The sequence below is a fragment of the Pituophis catenifer genome, unplaced genomic scaffold, assembly GCF_029215685.1.
Source record: "Pituophis catenifer annectens isolate HBS135680 unplaced genomic scaffold, rPitCat1.0.hap2 SCAF_8, whole genome shotgun sequence".
NCBI lineage: Eukaryota > Metazoa > Chordata > Lepidosauria > Squamata > Colubridae > Pituophis > Pituophis catenifer.
The window spans coordinates 37,998,668-38,023,150 of NW_027256888.1; the positions used below are offsets into that span (position 1 = coordinate 37,998,668).

The 24,483-nt window shown below is 38.0% G+C and overlaps 1 protein-coding gene across 3 annotated transcripts in view; it reads left to right on the forward strand.

The window, feature by feature from the left end:
* The window catches only part of LOC139320510 (teneurin-3), a 163,824-nt gene that overhangs the window by 89,664 nt on the left and 49,677 nt on the right, over window positions 1–24,483 (forward strand). For all 3 annotated transcript variants that reach the window (XM_070948858.1, XM_070948859.1, XM_070948860.1), the window contains 5 exons: window positions 7,023–7,239; window positions 8,405–8,524; window positions 13,482–13,743; window positions 21,231–21,498; window positions 23,319–23,462. In XM_070948858.1, the coding sequence (XP_070804959.1) occupies window positions 7,023–7,239; window positions 8,405–8,524; window positions 13,482–13,743; window positions 21,231–21,498; window positions 23,319–23,462 (1,011 nt within the window). The remainder of the gene's footprint in view (window positions 1–7,022; window positions 7,240–8,404; window positions 8,525–13,481; window positions 13,744–21,230; window positions 21,499–23,318; window positions 23,463–24,483) is intronic.

The following is a 24,483-nucleotide window of genomic DNA, read 5'->3' on the forward strand; positions in this document are numbered from 1 at the left end:
CTCAACCTGTGGGTCGGGACCCATTTGGGGGTCGAACAACCCTTTCACAGGGGTCGCCTAAGACCATCGGAAAACACATATTTTCAATGGTCTTAGGAATAATTTTATGGTTGGGGGTCACCACAACATGAGGAACTGTGTTAAAGGGTCGCAGCATTAGGAAGGTTGAGACCCACTGAGCTAGGCAGTTGGGATCGCCTCTCAGCCCCGCCCTCCCATGCTTCTGCCTTCCATTGCTGCCGGTGGTGCAGCAGAGAGAGAGAGATCTGATCCAACCTTCAAGAGTTATACCAAGGCTGGCAGAAATGTGCTATCTCTCTTTCTCTCTCTCACTCACACTCACACACACACACTCACACTCACACTCAAAAAAAACCAGAGATCTCTCAACCCACCACCCTCCCCAGGGCAGCCACATCCCTTCACTAACCTACTTTCCAGTTCCATTCTCTGCTGCACTTGCAGGGCAAGAAAAGTAGTCTCTGGGACTATGGTTAAAAAAAAATAGTTCAGACCTTCCAACTTTTCACAGAAAAAAAAAAGATCTTGTGAACCATCTGTCTTGCTTTGTCCTCCCGCCCCCCACCGCCTCGCTTCGTTCTTCTTTGCAACATGCAGCCTCTCACAATAATGAGAATTGCAGGCACAATTGTTTCCCACAATCTTCCAGAATTGCCCACAATTCTTGTTTCTGTGAGAGGCTGCACGTTGTTTCTGGGCAGGGGAGCTTGGTCCCCTTACCCAGTTCACCTCTGCTGTTTCTCTTTCTCTCTGTCTCTCTCACACACAGAGAAAGACATTTGATCGCTTGAACTGCCACATACTTTGCCCAGTTCGGTTCCCCCGCTTCCTACTGGTACATGGCAAGTGGGTCGCTCCTTTCGGCCGCAAAAGAAGCAGCCTGGCAGCCAGGTGAGATGCATCGCTCGCTCTTTTTGGCTGCGAAAGGAGCAGCCCAGCGGCCAGCCGAGATGCATAGCTCGCTCTTTTCAGCCCCCAAAGAAGCGGCCAGGCGAGGTACATGGGGGGAAAATTAGGACACCCCTCGAAAAGAAGGCCTAGCCGTTTTTTCAGGGGTCAATAGAAAATAAGACACTATCATATTTTCGAAGAAACACGGTACTTGAAGTGCTATCACAGGAAACATGGTATTGATTTATGCTTCATACCTCCCAAGGATAAAATAAGAATTTCCTAACCATAAATAAATAGCAAAATGGCCCGCCTCCTGATTTGGAGTCTTCATTACTGTTAGTTTTCAAGTCATGGTTGAACAACCATTAATCTGAGCCAGTTTGAAGATTCCTGTTTAAAGGAGTTGCCTTAGAAGACCTCCAAGGTTTCTCCACTTCTGATTCTGTTAGGAAAAAGAATGACAAACATCACCATGCCTGAGCAAATGCACATTTATACAATATTAGATTCAGTACATAATGGAAAAATTAATGAGCATGTGTTGGCAAAGTTTCTGTAACTTCTGTTCATAAATATTTTTCGAGAATTTTCAATGAAGTTAATGTTTTTTTTTTAATAAAAGTTTTTTTTAAAAAAAACACACAAACAAACATACAATGCAACAGAATATAGGCCCGGTCATAAATTTATACAAATTTTTGTTCATCTTTAACATAATTTTATATATTCGTTTTTTACCATAGTATTTCTTTCTTTCTAGTTTTAATAAACCAATATTACCCTTCATTCTAACCTCTAATCCTGGTATAATTCAGTTTTTCTTTTTCTCCCCTAAGTTTGAACCCTAAGTTTAAATTCTCACAACATAATACAATTCCAAATTATTTCCTTAAATTCCCTTATTCTGATCACAAAACCAATTAAACATAAATCTTAACTCAGATGTTCCAACTATTACAATCTTATGTATTAAGTTTATTTATATTTCTGAATCTTGTTTCAATTCTTAAACATCCATACATGTTATCATTACTTCATATTAACTTAATTAATTCATTATTACCATTCAATACCTTCTATATATCACAATTTTTTATCAGTTCCTTTTTTAATTTACATTTTCATAGATCTTAAATTCAATTTTTAATTACTTCATCAAATATTTATATTCTTATCTCTTATCTTAAAAGTATTCCAATTGTTATAATTTCCCTAATTACAATTACTTAGCAATTCATTTTTTAATTCACAATTTCATAGATACTCCATCTGTCACAACTTATTCTCATTTCTAAGTAACATTCATTTATATCTATAACTTTTACATCAATTCATTTTAATTCTAAGTGCCTACACCATGTTTATATCTTTCTTTTTCCCTTTCTTCCATTTTTTTCTTTTTCTTCTTTTTCTTCTCCCATCTTTTTATTTGCATTTTTTATTCCTGCACTCTTATCTTGTGCCCTGTATTTCCCATTATTCTCTATCCCTTTCTCTTTTTTGTTCTTTCATTATTAATCCCAGTGTAATCATTCATATTTTTATTATTTCTATTCCACCCCTTTTTTCCTTTTGATCTTTTCCTTTTGAAATTGATCTTTTCAATTTCTTTTTGGGTTCTTGATTCTTCTAATTTTTTAAAGTTCACCAAGTACTTGTATCCAAAAAAACCCACAATTTTCTGATCGGGTTTTGTCACTTTACAGCTTCCGCTTTAATCTTCTTCTTCTAGACTTTTCCCCACGCCCACTAGCCACTGTTATTCTGCTGGGACAATTATAACTAATTTAAAAGTCCTCTTTTTTTTTTCTGCTTATGAGCCAGTTGTCACTCACCTGGCATCAATGTTCTGCTCAATTTGCCGCTCCTGCATAATGCTTAGTCCGGTTGTCCCAGCTTACTGGTGGTCGCAATGGCCGCCGCCCCCCCCGCTGCCAAGTCAGGGAGAGTTTCCTCTGACCTCCGAGGAACTTGCCTGTTCCTCTTGGTCTCCCAAGGTGCCTCTCCTTCTTCCCTACAGGAGGGGGTCTGGTCTGAAGACCCCTCGGCAGCGGTTCGTCTGCCCGGGATTTCACAAGGCTCATCAGAGTCTGCTAATCCCCAACTGTCTCGCCGCAATGCTTCTGGTCAAATCTCCCGTGGAGTTAATGTTATCAACATTACATTGCAGTGCATCTTTTAAAAACAGTATTATATTTTCAGTCCTAAAAAAATAAGTTTAAAGATTTTGTATAGATGGAGGTTCAAACTGAAGTATATAAATGATAATTTACTGAATATAAAGTATACTGTACCTGATCGATTGATTGATTACATGCTATCCAAGTGCTGTCATCTCTTAGTAATCATATACATATATTGACAGATGACAATCTGTCCCTAATCTGGTTCTTCAGGCTTTCAACAGTACACACATTGGCACTGTAACTGAGTCCATCAGTCTTTTTATCTGGGTACATCTGATTCATTTTTAGGGATATATCAATAGGCATGTAATAATTTGCATGTATTATTAATCGTGTGGTTAAATTTTATAGAGCTAGCTTTCTTGTTCTCAGATAAGTATCCTTTTAAATGTAAGGAGAAACTTTTTGTTCTCACTTGTCATTATTTTAAAGAACTGAGATTGCAGTTTCAGAAGTGGGTTTTTTTTCCAAATCATCATGCACTCTGTGTTTTTCATTGAAAATAAAAAATATCATCCAGACTATTTTTTTAACATAAGAAACTAAATCAAATGCAATTTGGGGGTTTTAACAAGCTGCTTGAAACAAATAGAGAAATGTAGATATTTTCATAGTGCTTCACAATGAATTTTAAGTCATAAAGTGATAGTGGGGAGTTACTTCTGTGAAAACACCTGTTACAGGGTTGTGTAAATTAAGCGATTTCAGTTTATTCAAAAAGCTGATTAAAATATTATTTTTAGCATTATGAATGAACACAGCAATACTACAATTGATCTTTTACATAATGTCTTTAAGAGCAGGTTAATTTAGCATGTTTTCATTGTTGCCATTTAACTTAGTTAATACCTAGGAACTTTAAAAAGCAGGTTCTGCTACATTTTTAATCTTGAGTAGTAAATGTCTTTAGCCACTGGCTGAATATTTAAGGATAAGGTTTTGATGACTAAAGGCCATAACAAGAAAAGCAATAACATCACACAATTGGGCAAGATTGTGGTTTTATGGCAGGAATTTTTGTGGGTTTTGAACATTGTGTTTCATAAATATTTCAGTGTATTAAGCTAATGCAATAGCATTCATTGCTTTTATCTTATTCTTGCTGAAAATTAGCAGAAAAATGCATCTTGAAAATGTTATACTGAAAAATTCTTGTTCTAAAAAATTGCATACTATTTAAATAAGAAAGAAAGAAAGAAAGAAAGAAAGAAAGAAAGAAAGAAAGAAAGAAAGAAAGAAAGAAAGAAAGATGGATTTGAGGGCTACATGCCAGCTACTAATTGTCCATCAAATTTCATGCCAACTACTAAATATCCATCAATGTTCTGGACATTTTAAATCATTCTCAACAAATTATGGTCATATTACTTATGTAGCATAGTCACATCTCTTTTAAATACCAAAAATCTTTTTTTTTTCTAGTAATATGGAGCGGTTTAGTCACACAGCTCATACTTTAAGATAAAATTTTGCCAATATTTCTAAATATACATTTGGGATTTGAGACATACTTTGCTGATGGAGCACATAACTTGCATACAGGAATTAAATCTTGGGTTAATTGATCAGTGGAGAAAGATGCCCTTTTCTAAACCTCTGAGGAGCTCTTTCCCATCAGTGTAGACATGACTGGACTAGGTCAATTCAACTTTGATTCAATATATGAGAGCTTTCTTTGTTTCTAAATATCAATATTTTTATTTAATCATATAACTGGATTTTGAAGAAATCTTGACTGCTGTCCACCTTTAATAAATAGATGGTGACATTGCTCAAGAGTTTTTTTTAAAAAATGTCATTCATTCTGTAATGATCTCTGCTCTTTATTTGGTTATTATGAAATATATGCCGCCCTGAGTCTCCAGAGAAAGGCAGCATATAAATTGAATTAATAAATAAATAATAAATAAATAAATCTTAAAAACATATACTGAATTATTTTGAAGTCATTATTTTGCTACAGTATATGACTTACTCTCTTAAACAATACTTCAGCATTCTCTCCTCAGAAACATTTGAACATTCTTCTTCAGAAGAATCTGTGTGGCTCTTGAGTCATATTCCCTGTAGAGATCTTCATGTATTGTTCCGAATTCCTAATGTAAAATTTGTTTCTTCAGTGATATGTGGATCAAGAAAGAGTATATTATTAATAACATGTATTTCCCTTCTTCCTTATATGACATAATCTAAATTCTTCCAGTAGTGGTGTGTCTGAAAAGGCTTCTGCATCTTATTGATGCTGTATATATTAACATAGAGAACTATGGTGTAGTAATTAAGGCACCAGGCTAGAAGCCAGGAGACTATGAGTTCTAGTCCCACGTTGGATACCAAGCCACCTGGGTGACCCTGGGCTACTCCCTTTCTCTCAGTCCTCTGATGGAGACAGTGTCAAATTTCTTTTGTAAAACCTGGATAAGAAAACTGCAGGGAATTGTCAGGAAGTCACAAACAATTGGACAGGATTGAATGGGAGAAAGACACACACACACACACACACACACACACACACACACATTCTATGAATAGCGAGAGGTGCAGGTATTTCTTATGTTCTTAGTTTGCCTGTGTTTCATTCATCCAATCAGAAATGTGATTGTTTCTTTGAGAGCATCTCAGAGCAAGAATTGCCAGTGAACTGTTGCCACTAAGGTGGATTTTTACTAACAATCGAAATTTCTGGAGAAGGTTATAATTCTGTTTAGGGATTTTAGCTTATTTAATATGTGTGTGCGGGTCTGCGCTCACATACACATGCACATGAACATATAGAGAGCACACATAAACACAGAGAGATGGGGGGAAGGAAGGAGAAAGAGTTGCAACATTACTTCCCAATTACTTGTACTTCTTTAGTACAGGAATGGAGTGGAGTGGAGTGGAGTGGAGTGGAGTGGAGTGGAGTGGAGTGGAGTGGAGTGAAATAAGAATGGAATGGAATGGAATAGAATATTCTTCATTGGCCAAATGTGATTGGCCACACAAAGTAACATAATCCTAAAATACCAATAGTAGAAGATAATAGGAAAGATGAAAAGGATAATAGTTATACAGCCCTACCACATGGGTAAATATCTTTTGACATAACACAATGCTGTGCAAATTAGGCGTTCAGTACAGTGATGGCACAAGGGAGAAAACTGCCCCCGTGTGTAGTTATTTTGCATGCAGTGCCCTATAGCGGTAATCCTGAGAGGAGGAATTGAAACAGTCCATGATATGACAGGTTTGTAAATATTTTGTCAGCCCTCTTTCTGGTTCATGATGGTATTGAATGCCAAGCTGAAGTCTACAAAAAGGACCCGTGCATAGGTCCTTGAGAATTCAAGATGTAGTGCAGGGCAATGTTGACAGCATCATCCACCAATCTCTTTGCACAGTAGGCAAATTGCAAGGAGTCTAGCAGTGGATACATAATGATTTTCAGGTGGGCCAACACTAATCCTTTCAAAAGTTTTCATAACTATTGATGCCAGAGCAACCAATCTGTAGTCATTCAGCTCCTTGATGAAGGGCTTCTTGGCCAGCAGATGATAGTAGAGCGTTTGAAGCAAGAAGGGGCATAACACATCTCCATTTATTTTTATTTTATTTAGTTATTTTAGTTTATTAAAGATGCGGGTGAAGATGAGGGCCAGTTGATTAGCACAGACTTTCAAGAAAGAAGGAATTACTCTGTCTGGGCCTGGTGTTTTTCCAGTCTTTTCTTTGTGAAACAGAGACTCCACATCTCTTTTTCTAGGATCACTAGAAGAAGGTGATAAATTCTTTACCTAATCTGAGCTCTCTACTCTTTTTAAGAAGCTAAACTTCTAATTTTATTTTATATTACATACAATACATTAATCATGTAATTGCTCATTAGAAAAAAAATACTAATAAGTATTGTTGTTTTTCTTTTGACTTTTTTGTCTGTAGATGGATTAGTTGACTGCATGGATCCTGACTGCTGTTTGCAGAGTTCCTGCCAAAACCAGCCTTACTGTCGAGGATTGCCTGACCCACAAGATATTATTAGCCAAAGTCAGCAATCACCATCTCAGCAAGCTGCTAAATCCTTTTATGATCGGATCAGTTTTCTTATAGGACCAGAAAGCACGCATGTTATTCCTGGGGAAAGCCCGTTCAATAAGAGGTGACTGTATCATTGCTGTATTAAATAAAAAGTAATGTCTTAAGGACTTTTTTTACATTTCTGATGCTCTATTTTTTTCCCCAGGATAGTCGGAAACCTTCAAACTTTGAAGTTGAACTTTGTGGCTATTATATATAAGGCTTCAGTCCATTTACACACCTTTTCTTGTTTGGGGTGTCTATGTTCTAGTAGGACATTAGGGTTCTGCAAATCTTACTTACCCAACTGATTTGAGTTAGCACTGCTCACATAAATTTTGTATTTTGCATCTTCCAAAGATGCAAAATTTCTTGCCTAAAGAGCTTGTCTAAAAACAAACTAGCAAAACACTTTTCTTTGCAAAAGTGCAAAAGTTAGGTCCTGATTTTAAAACATATTACTAATTTATTCATTTTATCCAATGACTCAGAATGCTTTAGTTGCAATTCAGAAAGCCTTGTATTTGAAATCAGGGAATTGTACACAGTAGTAGACATTTACAATAGTGTTCTCCTGTTGTAGCATATTATATAAATTGAAAAAAAATGCATGCATACGTATGTCCATATGTACCACAAATTGAAATTTATAGAATTAGTAACATTTTTATTTAATAGCTCAGTAGTATTTGAAGAATGAAAAAAATCATGTCATTTATGTAGGGTGCATTGCTTCTTGAACTTTTCCTATTGGCTATTGATTTTGAGGTGTTGATTTTCTGATTGAATGAAATCTAACAAATGATTGTACTTTGCAGTTAGAAAGGAAGATGCCACAGTTGAAAATGCTAAAGCTCAAATTCTAAATACATTCAACATGGAATTAACATTTCAAATTCAATGAATTAAATGTAGTAATCATACATAGGATTGCATTATAAATTACTGCATAGCCAATAACATTTTCATAGAAAGAAATATACTGGATCTGAAAAGGACCTTTAGCAACAAAATATAGTGGGCACAGCTGTATTGACTTGATGCAACTTTTTGGTATTCAGATATTGCATGTTCACATATATTAAAGTGTAACAAAAAGAGTCACTGTAAGTAAATAAGAATTCGAAATGAAGTTGAAATTAAATTGCATATAATGCTGTGAAACTAATATAATTTAATATTTATTGTTGGACAAAGTCTAATTTGTAAGATTTCTGAATGATCTAAATTTGTGCCTTTCTCCACAGTCTTGCATCTGTTATAAGGGGTCAAGTATTAACAGCAGATGGAACACCACTAATTGGAGTTAATGTCTCCTTTTTACATTATCCTGACTTTGGTTATACAATCACTCGTCAAGATGGAATGTAAGTTTTTTTTCATGCACTTGAAATATGGCAGTTTTCATTCTTCTACCTATATATTAGAATCATTGCACCAATAGGTTGTAGGATAGCTAACTATCATAAGGTTGAAACTGGTTGGACTTTGATAAATGACCACCAGGAGGATCCCTCCTCTGCGCATGTCCAAGATGGCCGCTCCCAGCTGAGCGGCGGCGATACCTGGGGGAGATTCCCCAGCTTTTGGGGGATTTTCGGGGGCCGGACCAGCTAATTTTGCCCCATGTCTGGCGAGGGGAGCTTCCCACCAATCGGGTGTTATCTTTTTGAGAGCTGGCAGCTCTCCAGGACGCGATGGCCGGGAGGAGACGGAGGCGGCTGCGCTGCGGCTTTACGAGCAGGGAGAGCGGCTTCGGCGTCTCCCCGCGGCTGCCGGACTGGTGGAGTGGGCGGTGGCGGCATCAGCGATACAGTCTCTCCCTGGAGCTCCAAGGGGATGGCAGGGGCTTCCCAGTGATGGATGGAGACGTTTTTCGGAGAACTGGGATCGTCGGGGCTGGCACTTGCTTAAATACTGGGACGAGCGGCTGTGAGGGACGACACCAGAGGGGGCGAAAAGGAGGAGGAACCTGCTTAGGGAGAGCGAGGAGCCTCTGACCACGATGTACTATTAATGTTAGTTCCTTGGAACTATTATTACAACTTAGATGGGAGGCTTACCTGGAGGGGGCCTCTTCCTGGTCCTTCCAGAGGTTCCCCCCCCCTTATGTGGATGGGGGTGAGCTAGAAACATTGCTGGTTCTGACGGTCGGAAAAGACCTCGGGCCAAGCTCTTATGCCCCATGTGGTCTGTTAGCCTCTGTGAGGCCACGTATCATCTGGAGGTTCCTCTGAACAATATGATGATATTTGCCTTCCATGGACATCTATAGCCTCCTGATTCGCTTCCTGATTTGCCTAAGGTGCAGCCGCCAGAACCATCGGAGGCTTCTCTTGGCCCACGGACCTGTAGATTGGTGGCTGTTATTAATGCCCCCCAATTGTAGAGCGAGATATTCCAGATTTCAAGCCTTGCATGGAGCCGGACGATGACTGCGGTTTCTGGCCCTTCCCAGCTTTCGTGAGAGGGCAGCTGGTGTCAACACCTGGCCTCGAAGCGGCTTAAGACTCCATCCACTGCTGTGAGAGAGCAGTGGAATTTATTGAATTTATTGACTTGGAATTGATTGAATATCCCTCCCCAGACTTTGGACTATCTTGATTACCCCCAGGGCGTGGACTTCCCCCTGAATAATTAATTAATTGATTGATTAGATGTATTCGCCAACAGAACTTCTTATTCTGCGAGACTCCCCCCTCCCGCAGGTGTGTCCCTCCACTTTATCAAGGGCCTACCTTTATGATGGGCTTTGGCACCCCGAGAGGTGGCATGCCGCAAAAAGGGGATTGAGGGTTTTTTTAGGGAAACTTTGATAGATTTTTAAGGGATTTTAAGGGGCAGGAGGGTTGTGTGGGTTTGGGGGTTAACCCACGGGGGGAGGGGTCCGACCCAGCTGTCAGTGGGGCCACGGAGGGTGCGGATTCCGGGGGTAAGGGGGACATCAGAGTCCATTCTGTCGAGGGCTTCTCTATCAATGTGTTGAGTGGGAGGGGCAGATATGGCGGGAGCAGGGGGCCGCATCATGTGGTGGGGGCGCGCACTCGCTATCTTCGAGCGGTGGCGCACCCCGGTCCCCATAGCCCTTCTCGCACCCCAGACTGTTCAGACTCTCAGGGCCCGAGCCTTCGGCTGCTGTTGTGCAATACCAGGTCCGTGGTAAATAAAGCCCCCCTCATTTGCAATCTTATTCAGGAGGGGGGAGCGGACCTGGCAGGTATTACGGAGACCTGGTTAGGCCATGAGGGGGGGTTCCCCTCGTGAATATGTGCCCACCAGGTTTCTGAGCATTCCATCAGCCGAGAGTTCAGGGCAGGGGCAGGGGGGTGGCAGTTATTATAAAGGAAAATCTTGATCCGAGGGAGACCACTGTTCCACAGATAGCCGGATGTGAGTCCCTTTTTGTGAAGTGGGGTCGTGGAGTACAGATGGGCTTGTTGATCACGTACCTGGCTCCCTGCCGTGTGGCAACGGCCCTGCTCGAGCTGCTCAACGTCATAGCTGAGGTGGCGGTTGGTACCCCCAGACTTCTAGTCATGGGAGATTTCAACCTGCCATCTGTCAGCGAAACATCTGAGATGGCTCGAGAGTTCATGGCTTCCATGGTGGCCATGGACCTTACTCAGTTAATTCATGACCCTACTCACACGGGTGGACACACTCTGGACTTAGTTTTTGTCTCTGGTCAGTGGTCGAGTGGCCTTGATACAGGGAATATAGTCATCGAACCCTTGTCATGGTCTGACCACTCGCTCCTTCGACTGGACTTTCTAACCGCTGCACCCCACCGCAGGGAGGCGGGACCGACCAGGTGGTTCCGCCCCAGACGCCTGATGGACCCTGATCGGTTCCAGATGGAGCTTGGGCCATTTCCTGAGACTCTGGCTCATGACTCGGCTGAGGACCTGGTGGCCGCCTGGGATAGTGCGGCTGCCGGGGCCTTGGACCGTGTGGTGCCTTTGCGGCCTCTGACCCGGCACCAAACTCACCTAGCTCCTTGGTTTTCCGAAGAGCTTAGGGAAATGAAGCGCCGGAAAAGACGCCTGGAGAGTAGTTGGAGGACCAGCTGCTCTGAATCCGACCGAACACTGGTGAGGTCTCATATTAAGACCTACCTAGTGGCGATAAAAGCGGCGAAATTAGCTATTTTGCCGCTCTTATCGCGTCATCAGATAATCGCCCGGCCGCCCTGTTTAGGGTGACCCGCTCCCTCCTCCACCTGGAAGTGCGGGATGACCCCTTGCAGGGCCGAGCTGAGGACTTTGTGCAGTATCTGTATGACAAAATCGCTCAGATTCGGGAAGGGCTGGCCTCTGACTTGGTATGTCTGGACGGGATGACTGAGGCAGGTCTTGAGAGTGTTATCTGGGGGGAGTTCGATCCTGTGGCTCCCGAGGACATGGACAGGGTCCTGGGACGGCTGAACGCGACCACATGTTTATTGGACCCGTGTCCCTCCTGGTTGGTACTGGCTTCTCGGGAGGTGACACGAGGCTGGCTCCAGAAGATTGTTAACTCTTCTTTGAGTGAGGGGATCCTGCCGGCTACTTTGAAAGAAGCGGTTGTGAGGCCCCTCCTCAAGAAGCCCTCTCTGGATCCGGCTGTTTTGGCTAACTATCATCCAGTCTCCAACCTTCGCTTCGTTGCAAAGGTTGTTGAGAGTGTGGTAGCGCAACAGCTTCCCCGGTACCTGGATGAAGCTGTCTATCTAGACCCGCTCCAGTCCGGCTTCCGGCCTGGGCACAGCATGGAAACGGCATTGGTCGCATTGGTGGATGATCTCTGGAGGGCTCGGGATAGGGGTTGTTCCTCTATCCTGGTCCTGTTAGACCTCTCAGCGGCTTTTGATACCATCGACCATGGTATCATGTTGCACCGGTTGGCGGGGTTGGGGGTGGGGAGCACTGTTCTGCGGTGGTTCTCCTACCTCTCTGACCGGTCGCAATCTGTGTTGACAGGGGGGCAGCGGTCGACCCCGAGGCACCTTGCTTGTGGGGTGCCACAAGGGTCGGTCCTCTCGCCCCTCCTGTTCAACATTTATGTAAAGCCGCTGGGTGAGATCATCCGTGGCTTCGGGGTGGAGTTCCATCAGTACGCTGATGACACCCAGCTGTACATCTCCACCCCAGGCCACCCCAACGATGCCCTTGAAGTGATGTCCCAGTGCCTGGAGGCTGTGCGGGCCTGGATGGGGAGAAACAGGCTCCGACTCAACCCCTCCAAGACCGAGTGGCTGTGGCTTCCAGCGTCCCGATATAGCCAGCTGACGCCATCGCTGGCTATTGGGGGTGAATCACTCGCCCCTACAGAGAGGGCTCGTAACTTGGGCGTCCTCGTGGATGCACGGCTGTCTTTAGAAGATCATTTGACGGCCGTGGCCAGGGGGGCTTTTTATCAGGTTCGCCTGATACGCCAGTTGCGCCCCTTTCTAGATCGGGACTCCCTACGCACAGTCACTCAGGCACTCATCACTTCCCGCCTGGACTACTGCAACGCTCTCTACATGGGGCTCCCCCTGGGGTGCACCCGGAGGCTCCAGCTGGTCCAGAACGCGGCCGCGCGGGGGATTATGGGGGCGACGAGGCACTCCCATGTGACACCTTTCCTGTGCGAGCTGCACTGGCTTCCGGTGGTCTTCCGGGTGCGCTTCAAGGTGTTGGTGACCACCTTTAAAGTGCTCCATGACTTAGAGCCGGGGTACTTACGAGACCGCCTTCTGCCACAAATAGCTCCCACCGGCCAGTACGCTCGCACAGAGTGGGCCTCCTCAGGGTGCCGTCCGCCAGACAATGTCGGTTGGCGACCCCCAGGGGGAGAGCCTTCTCTGTGACGGCGCCCACCCTCTGGAACCACCTCTCCCCAGAGATACGTACAATAACAGACCTCCGGATTTTTCGTCGGGCCCTGAAAACCTATTTATTTCAACTAGCTGGGCTGGCTTGAGTTAAATTTTAAATTGATTTTAAATTGGGTTGTTTTAATTTACGGCCAAAATATTTAATTATTTTAAACTGTTTTTAAATTTTGTATGTTCTGTTTTTTACTTTGGCTGTTCACCACCCTGAGTCCTATTTGGAGAAGGGCGGTATAGAAATGGAAACAAAATAAAATAAATCAAATTTATCAGCTACATTGGGAGCAAAAAAACCTGGTTTGCATCAAGTATCATACCAGTGCTAAGAAAACTACATAAATATGTTCCTGAAGTCACAAAGAGTTGTGCTTAACTTAAAGGAGTTATTATCATTAAATCTTAATTGTATATATCAGTTGGAAAGCTATAAATTTAAGATGTATTACTAAATAATTATCTGGTTTACCTAGGTTTGACTTGGTGGCAAATGGTGGTGCATCATTAACTTTAATGTTTGAACGATCACCATTCCTTACTCAGTACCATACAGTCTGGATTCCATGGAATGTCTTCTATGTCATGGACACCCTTGTCATGAAGAAGGAGGAGAATGACATTCCTAGCTGTGATCTGAGTGGATTTGTGAAACCAAATCCCGTAATTGTGTCATCACCTTTATCTACCTTGTTCAGGATCTCCCCCGAAGACAGCCCTATTATTCCTGAGACACAGGTAAAGTACCATTTAAGTGTAAGGATCTTTGCATACAAATAGTTGAAATATATATTTTAAGTCATTAAAATAACAATAAAAACAATAATACATAATTTGTATTGGTCTTATCAGCGTGCTGGTTAAAAAGTTTCAACTTTATCAACTCCTAAGTATTTATCAATACTCAGTTATTGTCTTAACCTTTCTATAGTTCATTCTGATCCCTTCAAGTCTCATTAGTTTCATTTTAGAGTTATGTGATTCCATTTGACTTCTGTTTCCTGACACTTTTTCTTACCATTTTCTAACCAAACAATTATGTGATACCTAATAGTTAATTTGCCTAAAACAAACCTCACATTTTGCTTGTCAAACATCCAATAAGCTGCAGGAGAAGAATGAATTAATGTAAATGTTTTTTTTTACTCTTCTATGTTATTTCTAGAATATCTGTCTATAAGAAAGACTAATTTGAGTAAGTATACTTATTGGTATACCTCCACATCATTTTTTGAAATATTGAAGAATATGAATGAGGTTAATTGAGAGTCCCCAGATGTGGAAAAGTTTTCATTCTTGATTTTCTGGCAAACAGCTTTTTCACTAAAAAAAAAGCTGTTTGTTTATGGGGTTTTTTATTAAATAGGATACATTTATGTATTCAGCACCATTTAATATCCCTCTACTTACCTATTCACATTTGCACGTTTTATAACTTGATATTCATTTCACATCTATGTACACATATTCAAAAAAAATGCTTTTGAACCCTTTCTTACCTATACATAAACACAAAGATAAGTGAATCACCCACATTCTGTCTACATTCTGCCTTAGTTCTTGCTTTGGAATGTAAATCCTTGCCTCATTACTTCCATAGTGTTCATTGTAGAGACAAACCAACATTTTAAACATATGCTTGTGAAAATGTGTTAAAATTTAGGGAAAATTTATGACAATAGGCTTCTTTATCACTATCCAGTCTATCAGTATCTTCATTTTTTTTAAAAAAAAGCTCTCAAAACTAAAATGGCAGCACATGAAAAAATAATGTCTGGTGAGATTTAAAAACAAGATTAAACAATTACCCATGGTATAGTTAGAGCCCATGTTGTATCTCTGTGTGGTCTGTAGATCTTAAGCAACTTGCTTGTAATCCTTTCAGTTGTTTGGCTCAAGTGTTATTTCCACTCTTTCCAAAGATAAAACAGTAGCTTTTAGTAATGTAAAAACTATGCCAGTAACTAATGAGTGACTTTTTTTCTTCAATACAAATTATTTTAGAAAGTTTTCTTTTAACTGCTTAGTTCGGCTCCCGAAAAGAATATATTAAATTTATAGTATAGGTTTTAAAAGCTGTTTATGGTGAAGTAACTTCCAGATAATGCCATAACAGAATTAATCTGTTGCCAAGTTCAGTTTCAGATCTGTTCTCTAGAAGTTGGTTAATAAAATATCAGCACATTTTATTTATTTTTCACATTTCTGAACCACCCATCTTCCTCAATAAGCAGTAATTGTCTCATACAACATTACCTGGAAGTCATTTCATCAATTATATTAAACTATTTTCTAATTGCATCCCATCAAGATTAGACTTCTCTCAGAATCTTTTACAAGTAGTCCTTGACTTACAACCATGACTGAGACCACAATGTCCATTGCAAAGCAAGGCAGTTTTTAAGTGGTTTGCACCTGATTTTATGTCTTTTTGGGCCACAGTTAAGTGAATCAATGCAGTTGTTAACCAAAGCAGGCAGCCATTCAACGAATCCAGTTTCCCATTGACTTTGCTTGTCGGGAGCTGGCTGGGAAGGTCACAAATGACAATCACATGACCCCAGGATGCTGCAATGGTTGTGAATAGATGCCAGTCAACAATTCTGATCACATGACTGTGGGGGTACTGTGATGATTATAAGGCTGTCTGATCGATTATTAGACTTTTTTCAGTGCCATTATAAATTTGAGCAGTTGCTAAATGAATGGGTTATAAGTCGAGGACTACTTTTACTTGTATTTTCTTAATTGTGCATACAATGTTATACAAGTAGTCCTCAATTTACAACAGTTAGTTCAGTGAGTATTCAAAGTTACAATGGCACTGAAAAAATGTGACTTACGACTGTTTTTCACAATTACAACCTTTGCATCATCCCTGTGATCATATGATCAAAATTCAGATGCTTGGCAACTGGTTCATATTTATGACCGTTGCTGTGTCCTATGGTCATGTGATCATCTTTTGCAACCTTCTAACAAGCAAAGTCAATGGAAAATCCCGATTCACTTAACAACTGGGTCACTGACTTATCAAGTGATTCACTTACAACTGTGGCAAGAAAAGTCATAAAATGGAGCAAAACTCACTTAACAAATGTCTCATTTAACAAATTTTGGGCTCAATTGGGGTCATAAGTTGAGGACTACTCATATAGAGTTTCATCTCCAACTTATTTCTTACATTCATTTTCTTTCTTTAGCAGGTTAATTCTGAATTCATGTCACATATTTTTCTATGGAAAAGGTAGTACATAAAATCATGTAACAATTATCGTTTTAAGTATTAAGAAGGAATTACTGTATCCATAAGTTGGAACCATGCCTGGTTGTGCTTAAAGCAATCTCACTGAAAAAGAGAAACATTAGCCATGACCTTTTTGTTTCAAATGATTTAAGTGGTTCTATCTTAGATCCAACTTCTCTGATTGGTATATTGTGTAAGGGAAAAGCAGTTATGATGAAGACTTTATGAAAAGATGTGTGAATTGTTTTTGTCCTTGCATCGTTTTTCACTATATCCTATCAGTGCAGCAGTATAACTAGTTGGTAAAGACAGTATTATATATAATGTATTTAGGTACAGGAATACATCATAGGTTCCTTCATAGGTTGATTGGTTTGAATGATATGACAGGAAAACTACATTTGTCATTTGTTTGTTTCAAATCTATATTTTCATGTTTGTTAATAATACTTGAATAAATTTTTAAGGGGAAAAAATTAAATTACCAGTAATTCAGATATTTGCACTGATAGCCTACAATTTCCCATTTTCTTGTGACCCTTTGGGAAGCTATTCAGAGATTTGTAAATCAAATTCATTCTATGAATTTCTTTCCATTCTTGGTTAACTAAGTAAAAAAGAATATTTTGCCTTAAAAGACATTAATTTCACAAATCAAATAATAGGGAGGGAAGAAAAGACAATTCTTCATGTCCATCAGCTCATTAATATTTCCTCAAGGTATTCAGCACTCTTCAAATGCTTTTGGGCTTCTGACCATTATAAATATGAAAGAATATACTGATTTCTGTTATCTATTTTTTTTTTCAAAATAAATTTTGTACCTTTTTCCTCATATCAGCAGATTCAGAGTAGTGAGACTAATTTATTTACTATTAAATTTATACCTTCCCTTTTTGTTTATTCCAGTACTCATGGTGGCCTACTACAATAGAAACATAAAATGTAAATCTTAATAAAATTAATAAAGGTAATTACAAAAACCAATATTAAAATCAACCATTTAAATAAAGAGATACTTTTGGCATTTTCCTTAATAGTAGGAGAGGGTCAGCTAGACCTCCTTCAGAGCATATTCCATAGACTGGCAGCCACACAAGAATAGGTCCTTTTCCATGCCAAATGTTTGGCTGCAAGGACATCTTCAACAGTGTTTCTCCTCTAAGTTACAGAGAAAATTCATATGGTGGATCAGTTCCACAGATAATCAGGCCTAAGCACTAGCACCATATATAGTGCTTGATGAATAACTGGTAACCAGTACAGATCTTTATTTGCAGGAAACATTTGATTTCTGTTCCTGATATTAATGAGCCACCTCATTGTAATCTCTCAGCATTTCTCATATAAAGTGCATTGCAATGCAGTAATCAATACATGTTGCATATGTTCATGCGTAAGACCTAGTTGTAATTATGGATACAGTCCTTGTCCCAGAAGAATTTCAAAGCAGTAGACCAGGAGGAATATTGACCCTACCAAGATCAGCTTCACCTTACCGTAATTCCAAAGTCTCTTGATTCTTTTTCCCAACAGTATTTCCATCTAGCCTGGATTTAATTTCAATTTGTTCTTTGTTATATAGCCTTTGTGGAGATGAGGCCATGCTCAAGGGTATTGTAATGACATCTGTATACATGAGGCTGGTGATGAACTCTCCTTGGCTAAATTCAATTCCATACCTATTTATGAAAAGTTTTCTTATGGTGGAATATTGTAGCAATAAATTGTAGCAATAGAATATTCTATTGCAGCAATACAATAGCAATGGAGACAAGATGCATATCTGGCATTAAAATACAAGATACATCAAGCACTGTAATCAGGAGCTGCCTTTTGTTATGATAACTGTACTTTTCTAATGAGACAAGACCTCCAGAGCATCACTTGGGGTAAAGATACAATGCTGATTATCATGAAAATACTGCCTAAGCCTGTGTTGAGGGATAACTTCACCCAGTGAAGTTGTCTTCATGTAAAAGTTAAACAAGAGATATGAGAGCATCAACCCTGGAAGCCTCCCTTCTCTATTATAGTCCCTACCCTGTGGAATAGAATCTGAGATCTGTGTGTTTCTTACTGTGATGACATTCCAGAAGGCTTTGAAATTATGGTTGTTCTCCCAGACCTCAGGGTAGGATATTTGTGGAGCCTGTCGGTTATTTTTTCAATTTGACAGAATGTGCTTGTTTAGAAGCACCACATCTTCTTTCTACTAGTTCCTTTTATTTTTTCTAATGTTTTCATATAAGCCCTTAGAGTCACTTTGGAGTTGGACAGCCTCTGCATTTTATATATAAATAAAATAAAGTTCTGAGGCAACCTATAAACCACAGGCTTTGCAGTCACTCATCTCTCCTATCATCATCAATTGGAAAGAGCCACAGTTCTCTAAAGATTAGGTGGAGGCAGAGAAATAAGCAGTTTTACTGCACCCACTGTTGTGGAATCAGATTTCAAATAGGCCCTGAAAATGCTCCGACTCCATGTTTGATCTCATTCAAAAGGGAAGATTCTCCATTTGTTCATCAATCTTATATTGGATTTCTTGTTGTGGAAGGTGACAGTATTCCATTAACAGGAGCCATGTACCCCAAAGCATATATGGATTTGAAGAATGGATCTGAGTAGTATAGTAATATTTATATAGCACATTTCCTCCAAAGGGATTGCATATGCTTTCCACCCTCAGAGCAGATATTTCCTTTTACTTTGATGATACCAATATTCAGTCTAAATCCAGATTTTTTTTAAAAAAAAAATTCTGGTGTTTAATAATTAATAATATGTGGGCCTAACAAAGCTATAACCCAATTGCTATAAAAAAAATCTTGCAACTCTGAAAAGTATAGTATTTATTTTGTTTCAGAAGCTACCCGACTGGATTTGAGACTTACAGTTCTCTTTTTAGGAAAAAATTCATCTTAATGAGGAATCCTGGTAGCTTTAAAGCTGAAATTTAAACTTCTAATTTCTAATGTTTTTTTTTTTCAACTGAATTGGAGTTGATTTGAAAAAAGCAGTTTACTGCTTGCCTTGTTGTTTGCATGACCTTTTTATGAAAAGAAAGTGTTTTAAAAGGTTTAAAACGTTTTTGATATCAATGAATATTGATCAAAATACATAAGTCAATTTCCCTAAGCAATATTTTAAACATTTTTATGTTAGTAACAACCATATAAAATATAATTGTAACATTTGGAACTAAATTCTATGGGAATTTAGAAGTTACAAAATTAAAGGTGTTGTATTTGTACTTTAAAATAAGGTAGTTTCTTTTTTACCAAGCTTCACGTACAATACACATTTTCACTGGTATTAATAGAAAAACCTCTTATGTGAAGAAATCTTGCCTTACTTTATATTTTTTTTAAGAATTACATGTTAAATTCCATATTTTTTTTAAAAAAAGATTACATTTCTATAAATAAATACTTGTCTTTTAAGCTTTTTACCCCTTTATGCTTAATCTTGCTTTAGTTTATTGTTATAATGTGGGAATAACCTTGAAAGATAAAGGGAAGACATGCTTCATAGGGAATGATCATACATTAGTAAGAGGAGCCCGCAAGTGCTTAACAGTCAGAAAAAGAAAACTAGGAAGGACTCACCATAATTGATCAGGTTGTTGAAAGTGATAATGAGAGATTTGTACTTTCAGATTTGCAATTCTATTAATGTAGCCATACAATAACGAAGAATTAGCTCATCTGGTTTACGTGGGAGGGCTGACAATTGTAGTACTCAACAAGCAACAAGCAATTATTCTGAAAACACCAGAAGTCATACTGACAATAGATAACATGAGTGCAAAGAGGACAGTCCATCATTAAAAGTATAAATCACAGATGCCACTACAGCTACATCATCAGCCCCTCCAAAATCATAGCCAAAGTAAGTCCAAGAATCCAGGAATTCACAAAGATATTTAAAGGATAAAACCAATATATCAGCAATATATAATATACCATATTTATTAGATGTAGATAAAAGTAAAGCTAAAGGCCAGTTTGATGTAGCAGTTAAAGGCATTAAGCTAAACACCACGAAACTGTGAGCTCTAGTTATTTCTTAGGCATGGTGCCAGTTGGATAGCTTTAGACCAATCATTGTCTTATCTACTCTAGGAAGAAGATAATGGTTAACCAAGAAAATTGGGTAAACTTGTCCAAACAATCATCAGGAGTCAAAACTGACTGGAAAGCGTGTATGCATCTGCACAAACAAACACACACAAACACACACACACACAAAACATGCATTAGAAGCAGGAAAAACAATAATTGAGTTGGGCTTGGTTTCTAGGGTTCCTGGAAATGTACCAAAAGCCATAGCTCAGAATGATAGATACTGCTGAAGTAATGGTCTACTTCAATGGATACAAGACAATTTATATGAAATCATGTTATCAAGGTTGTGTGTTCTTGTCTGGCAAAAACAATTGGAAATTTTGCCGGCAAAATCTTCTTCCGATAGTACGGTAGTATAAGATTTAGGTTGTTGTGATATTGATCATATAATCTAGACAAATGTTACTTTAAATTTCATGTTGATTAATCATCATTAATTGAGAATATTATTGAAGACATACTATGTCAAACAGGTAAGTTAAATTTTCTGTAAACTTTCAGTCCAGATTAATTTAAAAGAAAAAGTTTTAAATCTAATTGAATGCTGTCTCAAATTTCATCAACATTTGTATAATATGAATTATTTTCAATACTGGTATATTTGCTATGGTTCCATAGAGAATATTTTTCTAAAAGTATTTGCACTTGTACATCTTGATAAAACTATTAAATTGTATTTCAAAATTCCAGTAAAACTGGGTAGTACATCATATAAAACTGAATTGTATATTACTATTCTTAAATGATTACTACAAAATTATGTTTACAGCTATAGTAATTATCCAATTATGTGCACTAAACAAATAGCAAACTTGGGTTAATTTGTCGATTTTTTTAATATATTTTAGGTGCTCCATGAAGAAACTGCAATTCCAGGAACTGATCTGAAATTGTCATACTTAAGCTCCCGAGCGGCGGGGTATAAATCTGTACTTAAGATCACAATGACACAGTCTGTGATACCATTTAATTTAATGAAAGTTCATCTCATGGTGGCAGTAGTAGGAAGACTTTTCCAAAAATGGTTCCCTGCATCCCCAAATTTGGCTTATACATTTATATGGGATAAAACTGATGCATATAATCAAAAGGTCTATGGTTTATCTGAAGCTGTTGGTAGGTTTTGTTTGTTATTAGGTTCTTTTGAATACGCTAATATTATGTAGCAAAAATTATATTTAATAGTATAATTCATGGTGGATACATTCTATAGAAAAAAAACAAAATTATGCTGTAAGTTAAATACAGTATTGCAGTCAGTTATACAAATCAAATGTAATTTTTACGTATAAATACAGAAATATGAAAGGAATAATCATATTAATTTTGTAACTATTGTATTGATTGTGATAAACTGTTATTTTTACATTGGGGAAAGTAACATAAATAACTGCATTGAATGGATCATTTCTAATGCTAATTTACATGAAGAAACATACATTTGTTTTTGCAGAAAAAGCCTTATGCGGCCATGGTGTTTTCAAAATTGCCTGAAATTTGCTATTCAGCATCTGATACTTCACAACATGGAGCCATAAACTTATTTCAAGGGAACATCAGTATATCAATATACAAGAGCTTCTAGTTTTAATTATTCAGTACATTAATTAAATCTTCAGATACTGAAAAAAAAATTGCTAATTAAATGTCCAGACCTGAAAATAAGCAAACCCAAGATGTCTGAATATGCAAATAAACAGTTATTTACATATTTATTTATTCATTCTATTTATACTATTCCTTCCCTCCAAGAACTGACAGTAGACTATATAATGCTCCCTTCTCCAGTGTTTTTATAATAATGATAGTGTGATAGGTTGGGCTAAGCAATTGTGAAACTCCAAAATGTCCAATGAATATCCACAGCTGGATCCTTCTAGTCCTAATCCATCATTTTAATTAACGTAGCACACAATTATTCCACACATATAATGGATGTGAAAAAAGTTTTATTTAAAGTTATTCTAGCATAAAATTATGTTGAGGTCTTTCTGAAGTAAGACACAGGAGATGACAAACAGTAGAAATGTGCATCCATATTGGATGTATTCAACTTCTCTATTTCCTAAATAAAATTTATATGATCATAGCTATCCCTCTTGGTAGACCAAATCAGTGGATAGAATAGATAATTTTTAAAACTACATAATTCACTGTACCAATTAAATATTGACACAATTTTCAGAGGACTGACAGTTATAGAATGACAAGAAAACCAACTAAATGTTTGATAGTTTCAAATATAATTACTTTGGTCAGAATTTTTAGGATCTGTTTTATCATGTGTAGGTTCAAATCCAACTTTAGCCATGGAAACTAGATGCTCACAATACAACCTACCGGTAACTCATAAAATGGTGGGAAAATAGCAGAGGATATGCTACCTTGAGTTCATGGAGGAAAGGTGGAATATAGCAAATGGATAAATATTATATTCCATAATACCTTTTGCCATACAAAATATATTGGTTTTCATATAATCTTTTTGTTATACTTTTTATTGAATTTGATTAATGAGAATCGTAATTGTGAATGATTAACTGTTGATGTATCTGTGAATGATTAACTGTTATTTCTTGATTGGATTCTGAATCAAGGATCAGTGACCTTTTCAAATGCCAGTCTTCATGTCATATTTTAAAAGAAATCATTTAATTTTTTGAATTTAATTTCAAAATCTTTAATTTCAGAATTTGTGGGTACCACATTGCCAGTTTCTGTTTGGATTTATAGTTTTCTATATTATATTATTAGTGCTTTAACGTATATTTATTTAAATGTCAACATTTAAACATTAAAATTAATCAGATAAAATAGTTAAAGCCTTTCATAGTCACTCTATATTAATACTGTAAATGAAAATAAATTAATCATGACTATATTGCATTGCATTGCATTAGTTTATAGTAAAATAATAATTTTATTATTTATTTCAGTATCTGTTGGTTATGAATATGAATCTTGTTTGGATCTAACACTGTGGGAAAAACGGACAGCCATTCTACAAGGTTATGAACTGGATGCCTCCAACATGGGTGGATGGACACTGGACAAACACCATGTATTAGATGTTCAAAATGGTGAGTATTGTTAATCTTATAATGTTACGTAGTGCATCTTAAACTGAAAACCTCAGATTCCAAGTCTGAACATAATTGTACCTTAAAAAAAAAAGTTTATAGGCTTTCTCTTGGAGAATGCTGTGTTTTTTCCAATAATGTGATTAATCCATTACTCTGAAACACAAAGCATAAATTCAGAAATTACAGTTCTCTTTTATTTTAAAATTCCAATTTCCAAGCATTCTTTAACCCACATAAACACCATGACAATGTTTCCTTTTTTGTAGTACATATGAAAATACTATATTGCTCTTTTCTGCCTCTTCAAATCAATTAATTTCCATGCAATATAGCAGTACACTTTCACTCTTTTATCTGATTATGTCTCTCCAAATATACTTTATGCAATCTATACAAACAAACTCTGTGTGTGTATGAGAGAGAGCTAGAGAGAAAGTGAAATAAATCATAAGAGGTTGGTAAAGGAATATCTCCTCCTTAAGAAAATATCTCTACAAGCAATAAAACTAGACACCTGCTTGATGGCAAATAATCAAATAGAAATATGCTGATTTAATAGGGAAAGAAGTAAAATATTGGCCCTTTCCCAAGAGATAGTATCCTACCCCTTTTAAATGGGCCATTAACCATGAAACAATATAAAACAAAGAAGCTATCCAATCCTCGGTGTAGAAGGGATTGCCACTCTCGAATTGGCCTTTTTAGTCACACTAGATGCTGTTTTAGGACCTCTTTCCAGAGCACGATAGCATAGTCTTTTGAGACTGAAGGATGCCAATGCATCCAATCAATATGGTAACTCATGTAAGGCAAAAGAAATTGATGTCCAAGAACTTATTCATGCAATCATATTTTTTTAAGTATATATACGTTCAGGCAATCATGTTTTTAAGTATATGTATTTAATTATTATTCTGTTGCATATACTCTGTAAATCAACTTCAGTGCTTAGAGATGTGCTTAGGAAGCAGTTGGCAAATAATGACTTTTGCAAGTGTAATTGAATAAATGAAGTGAC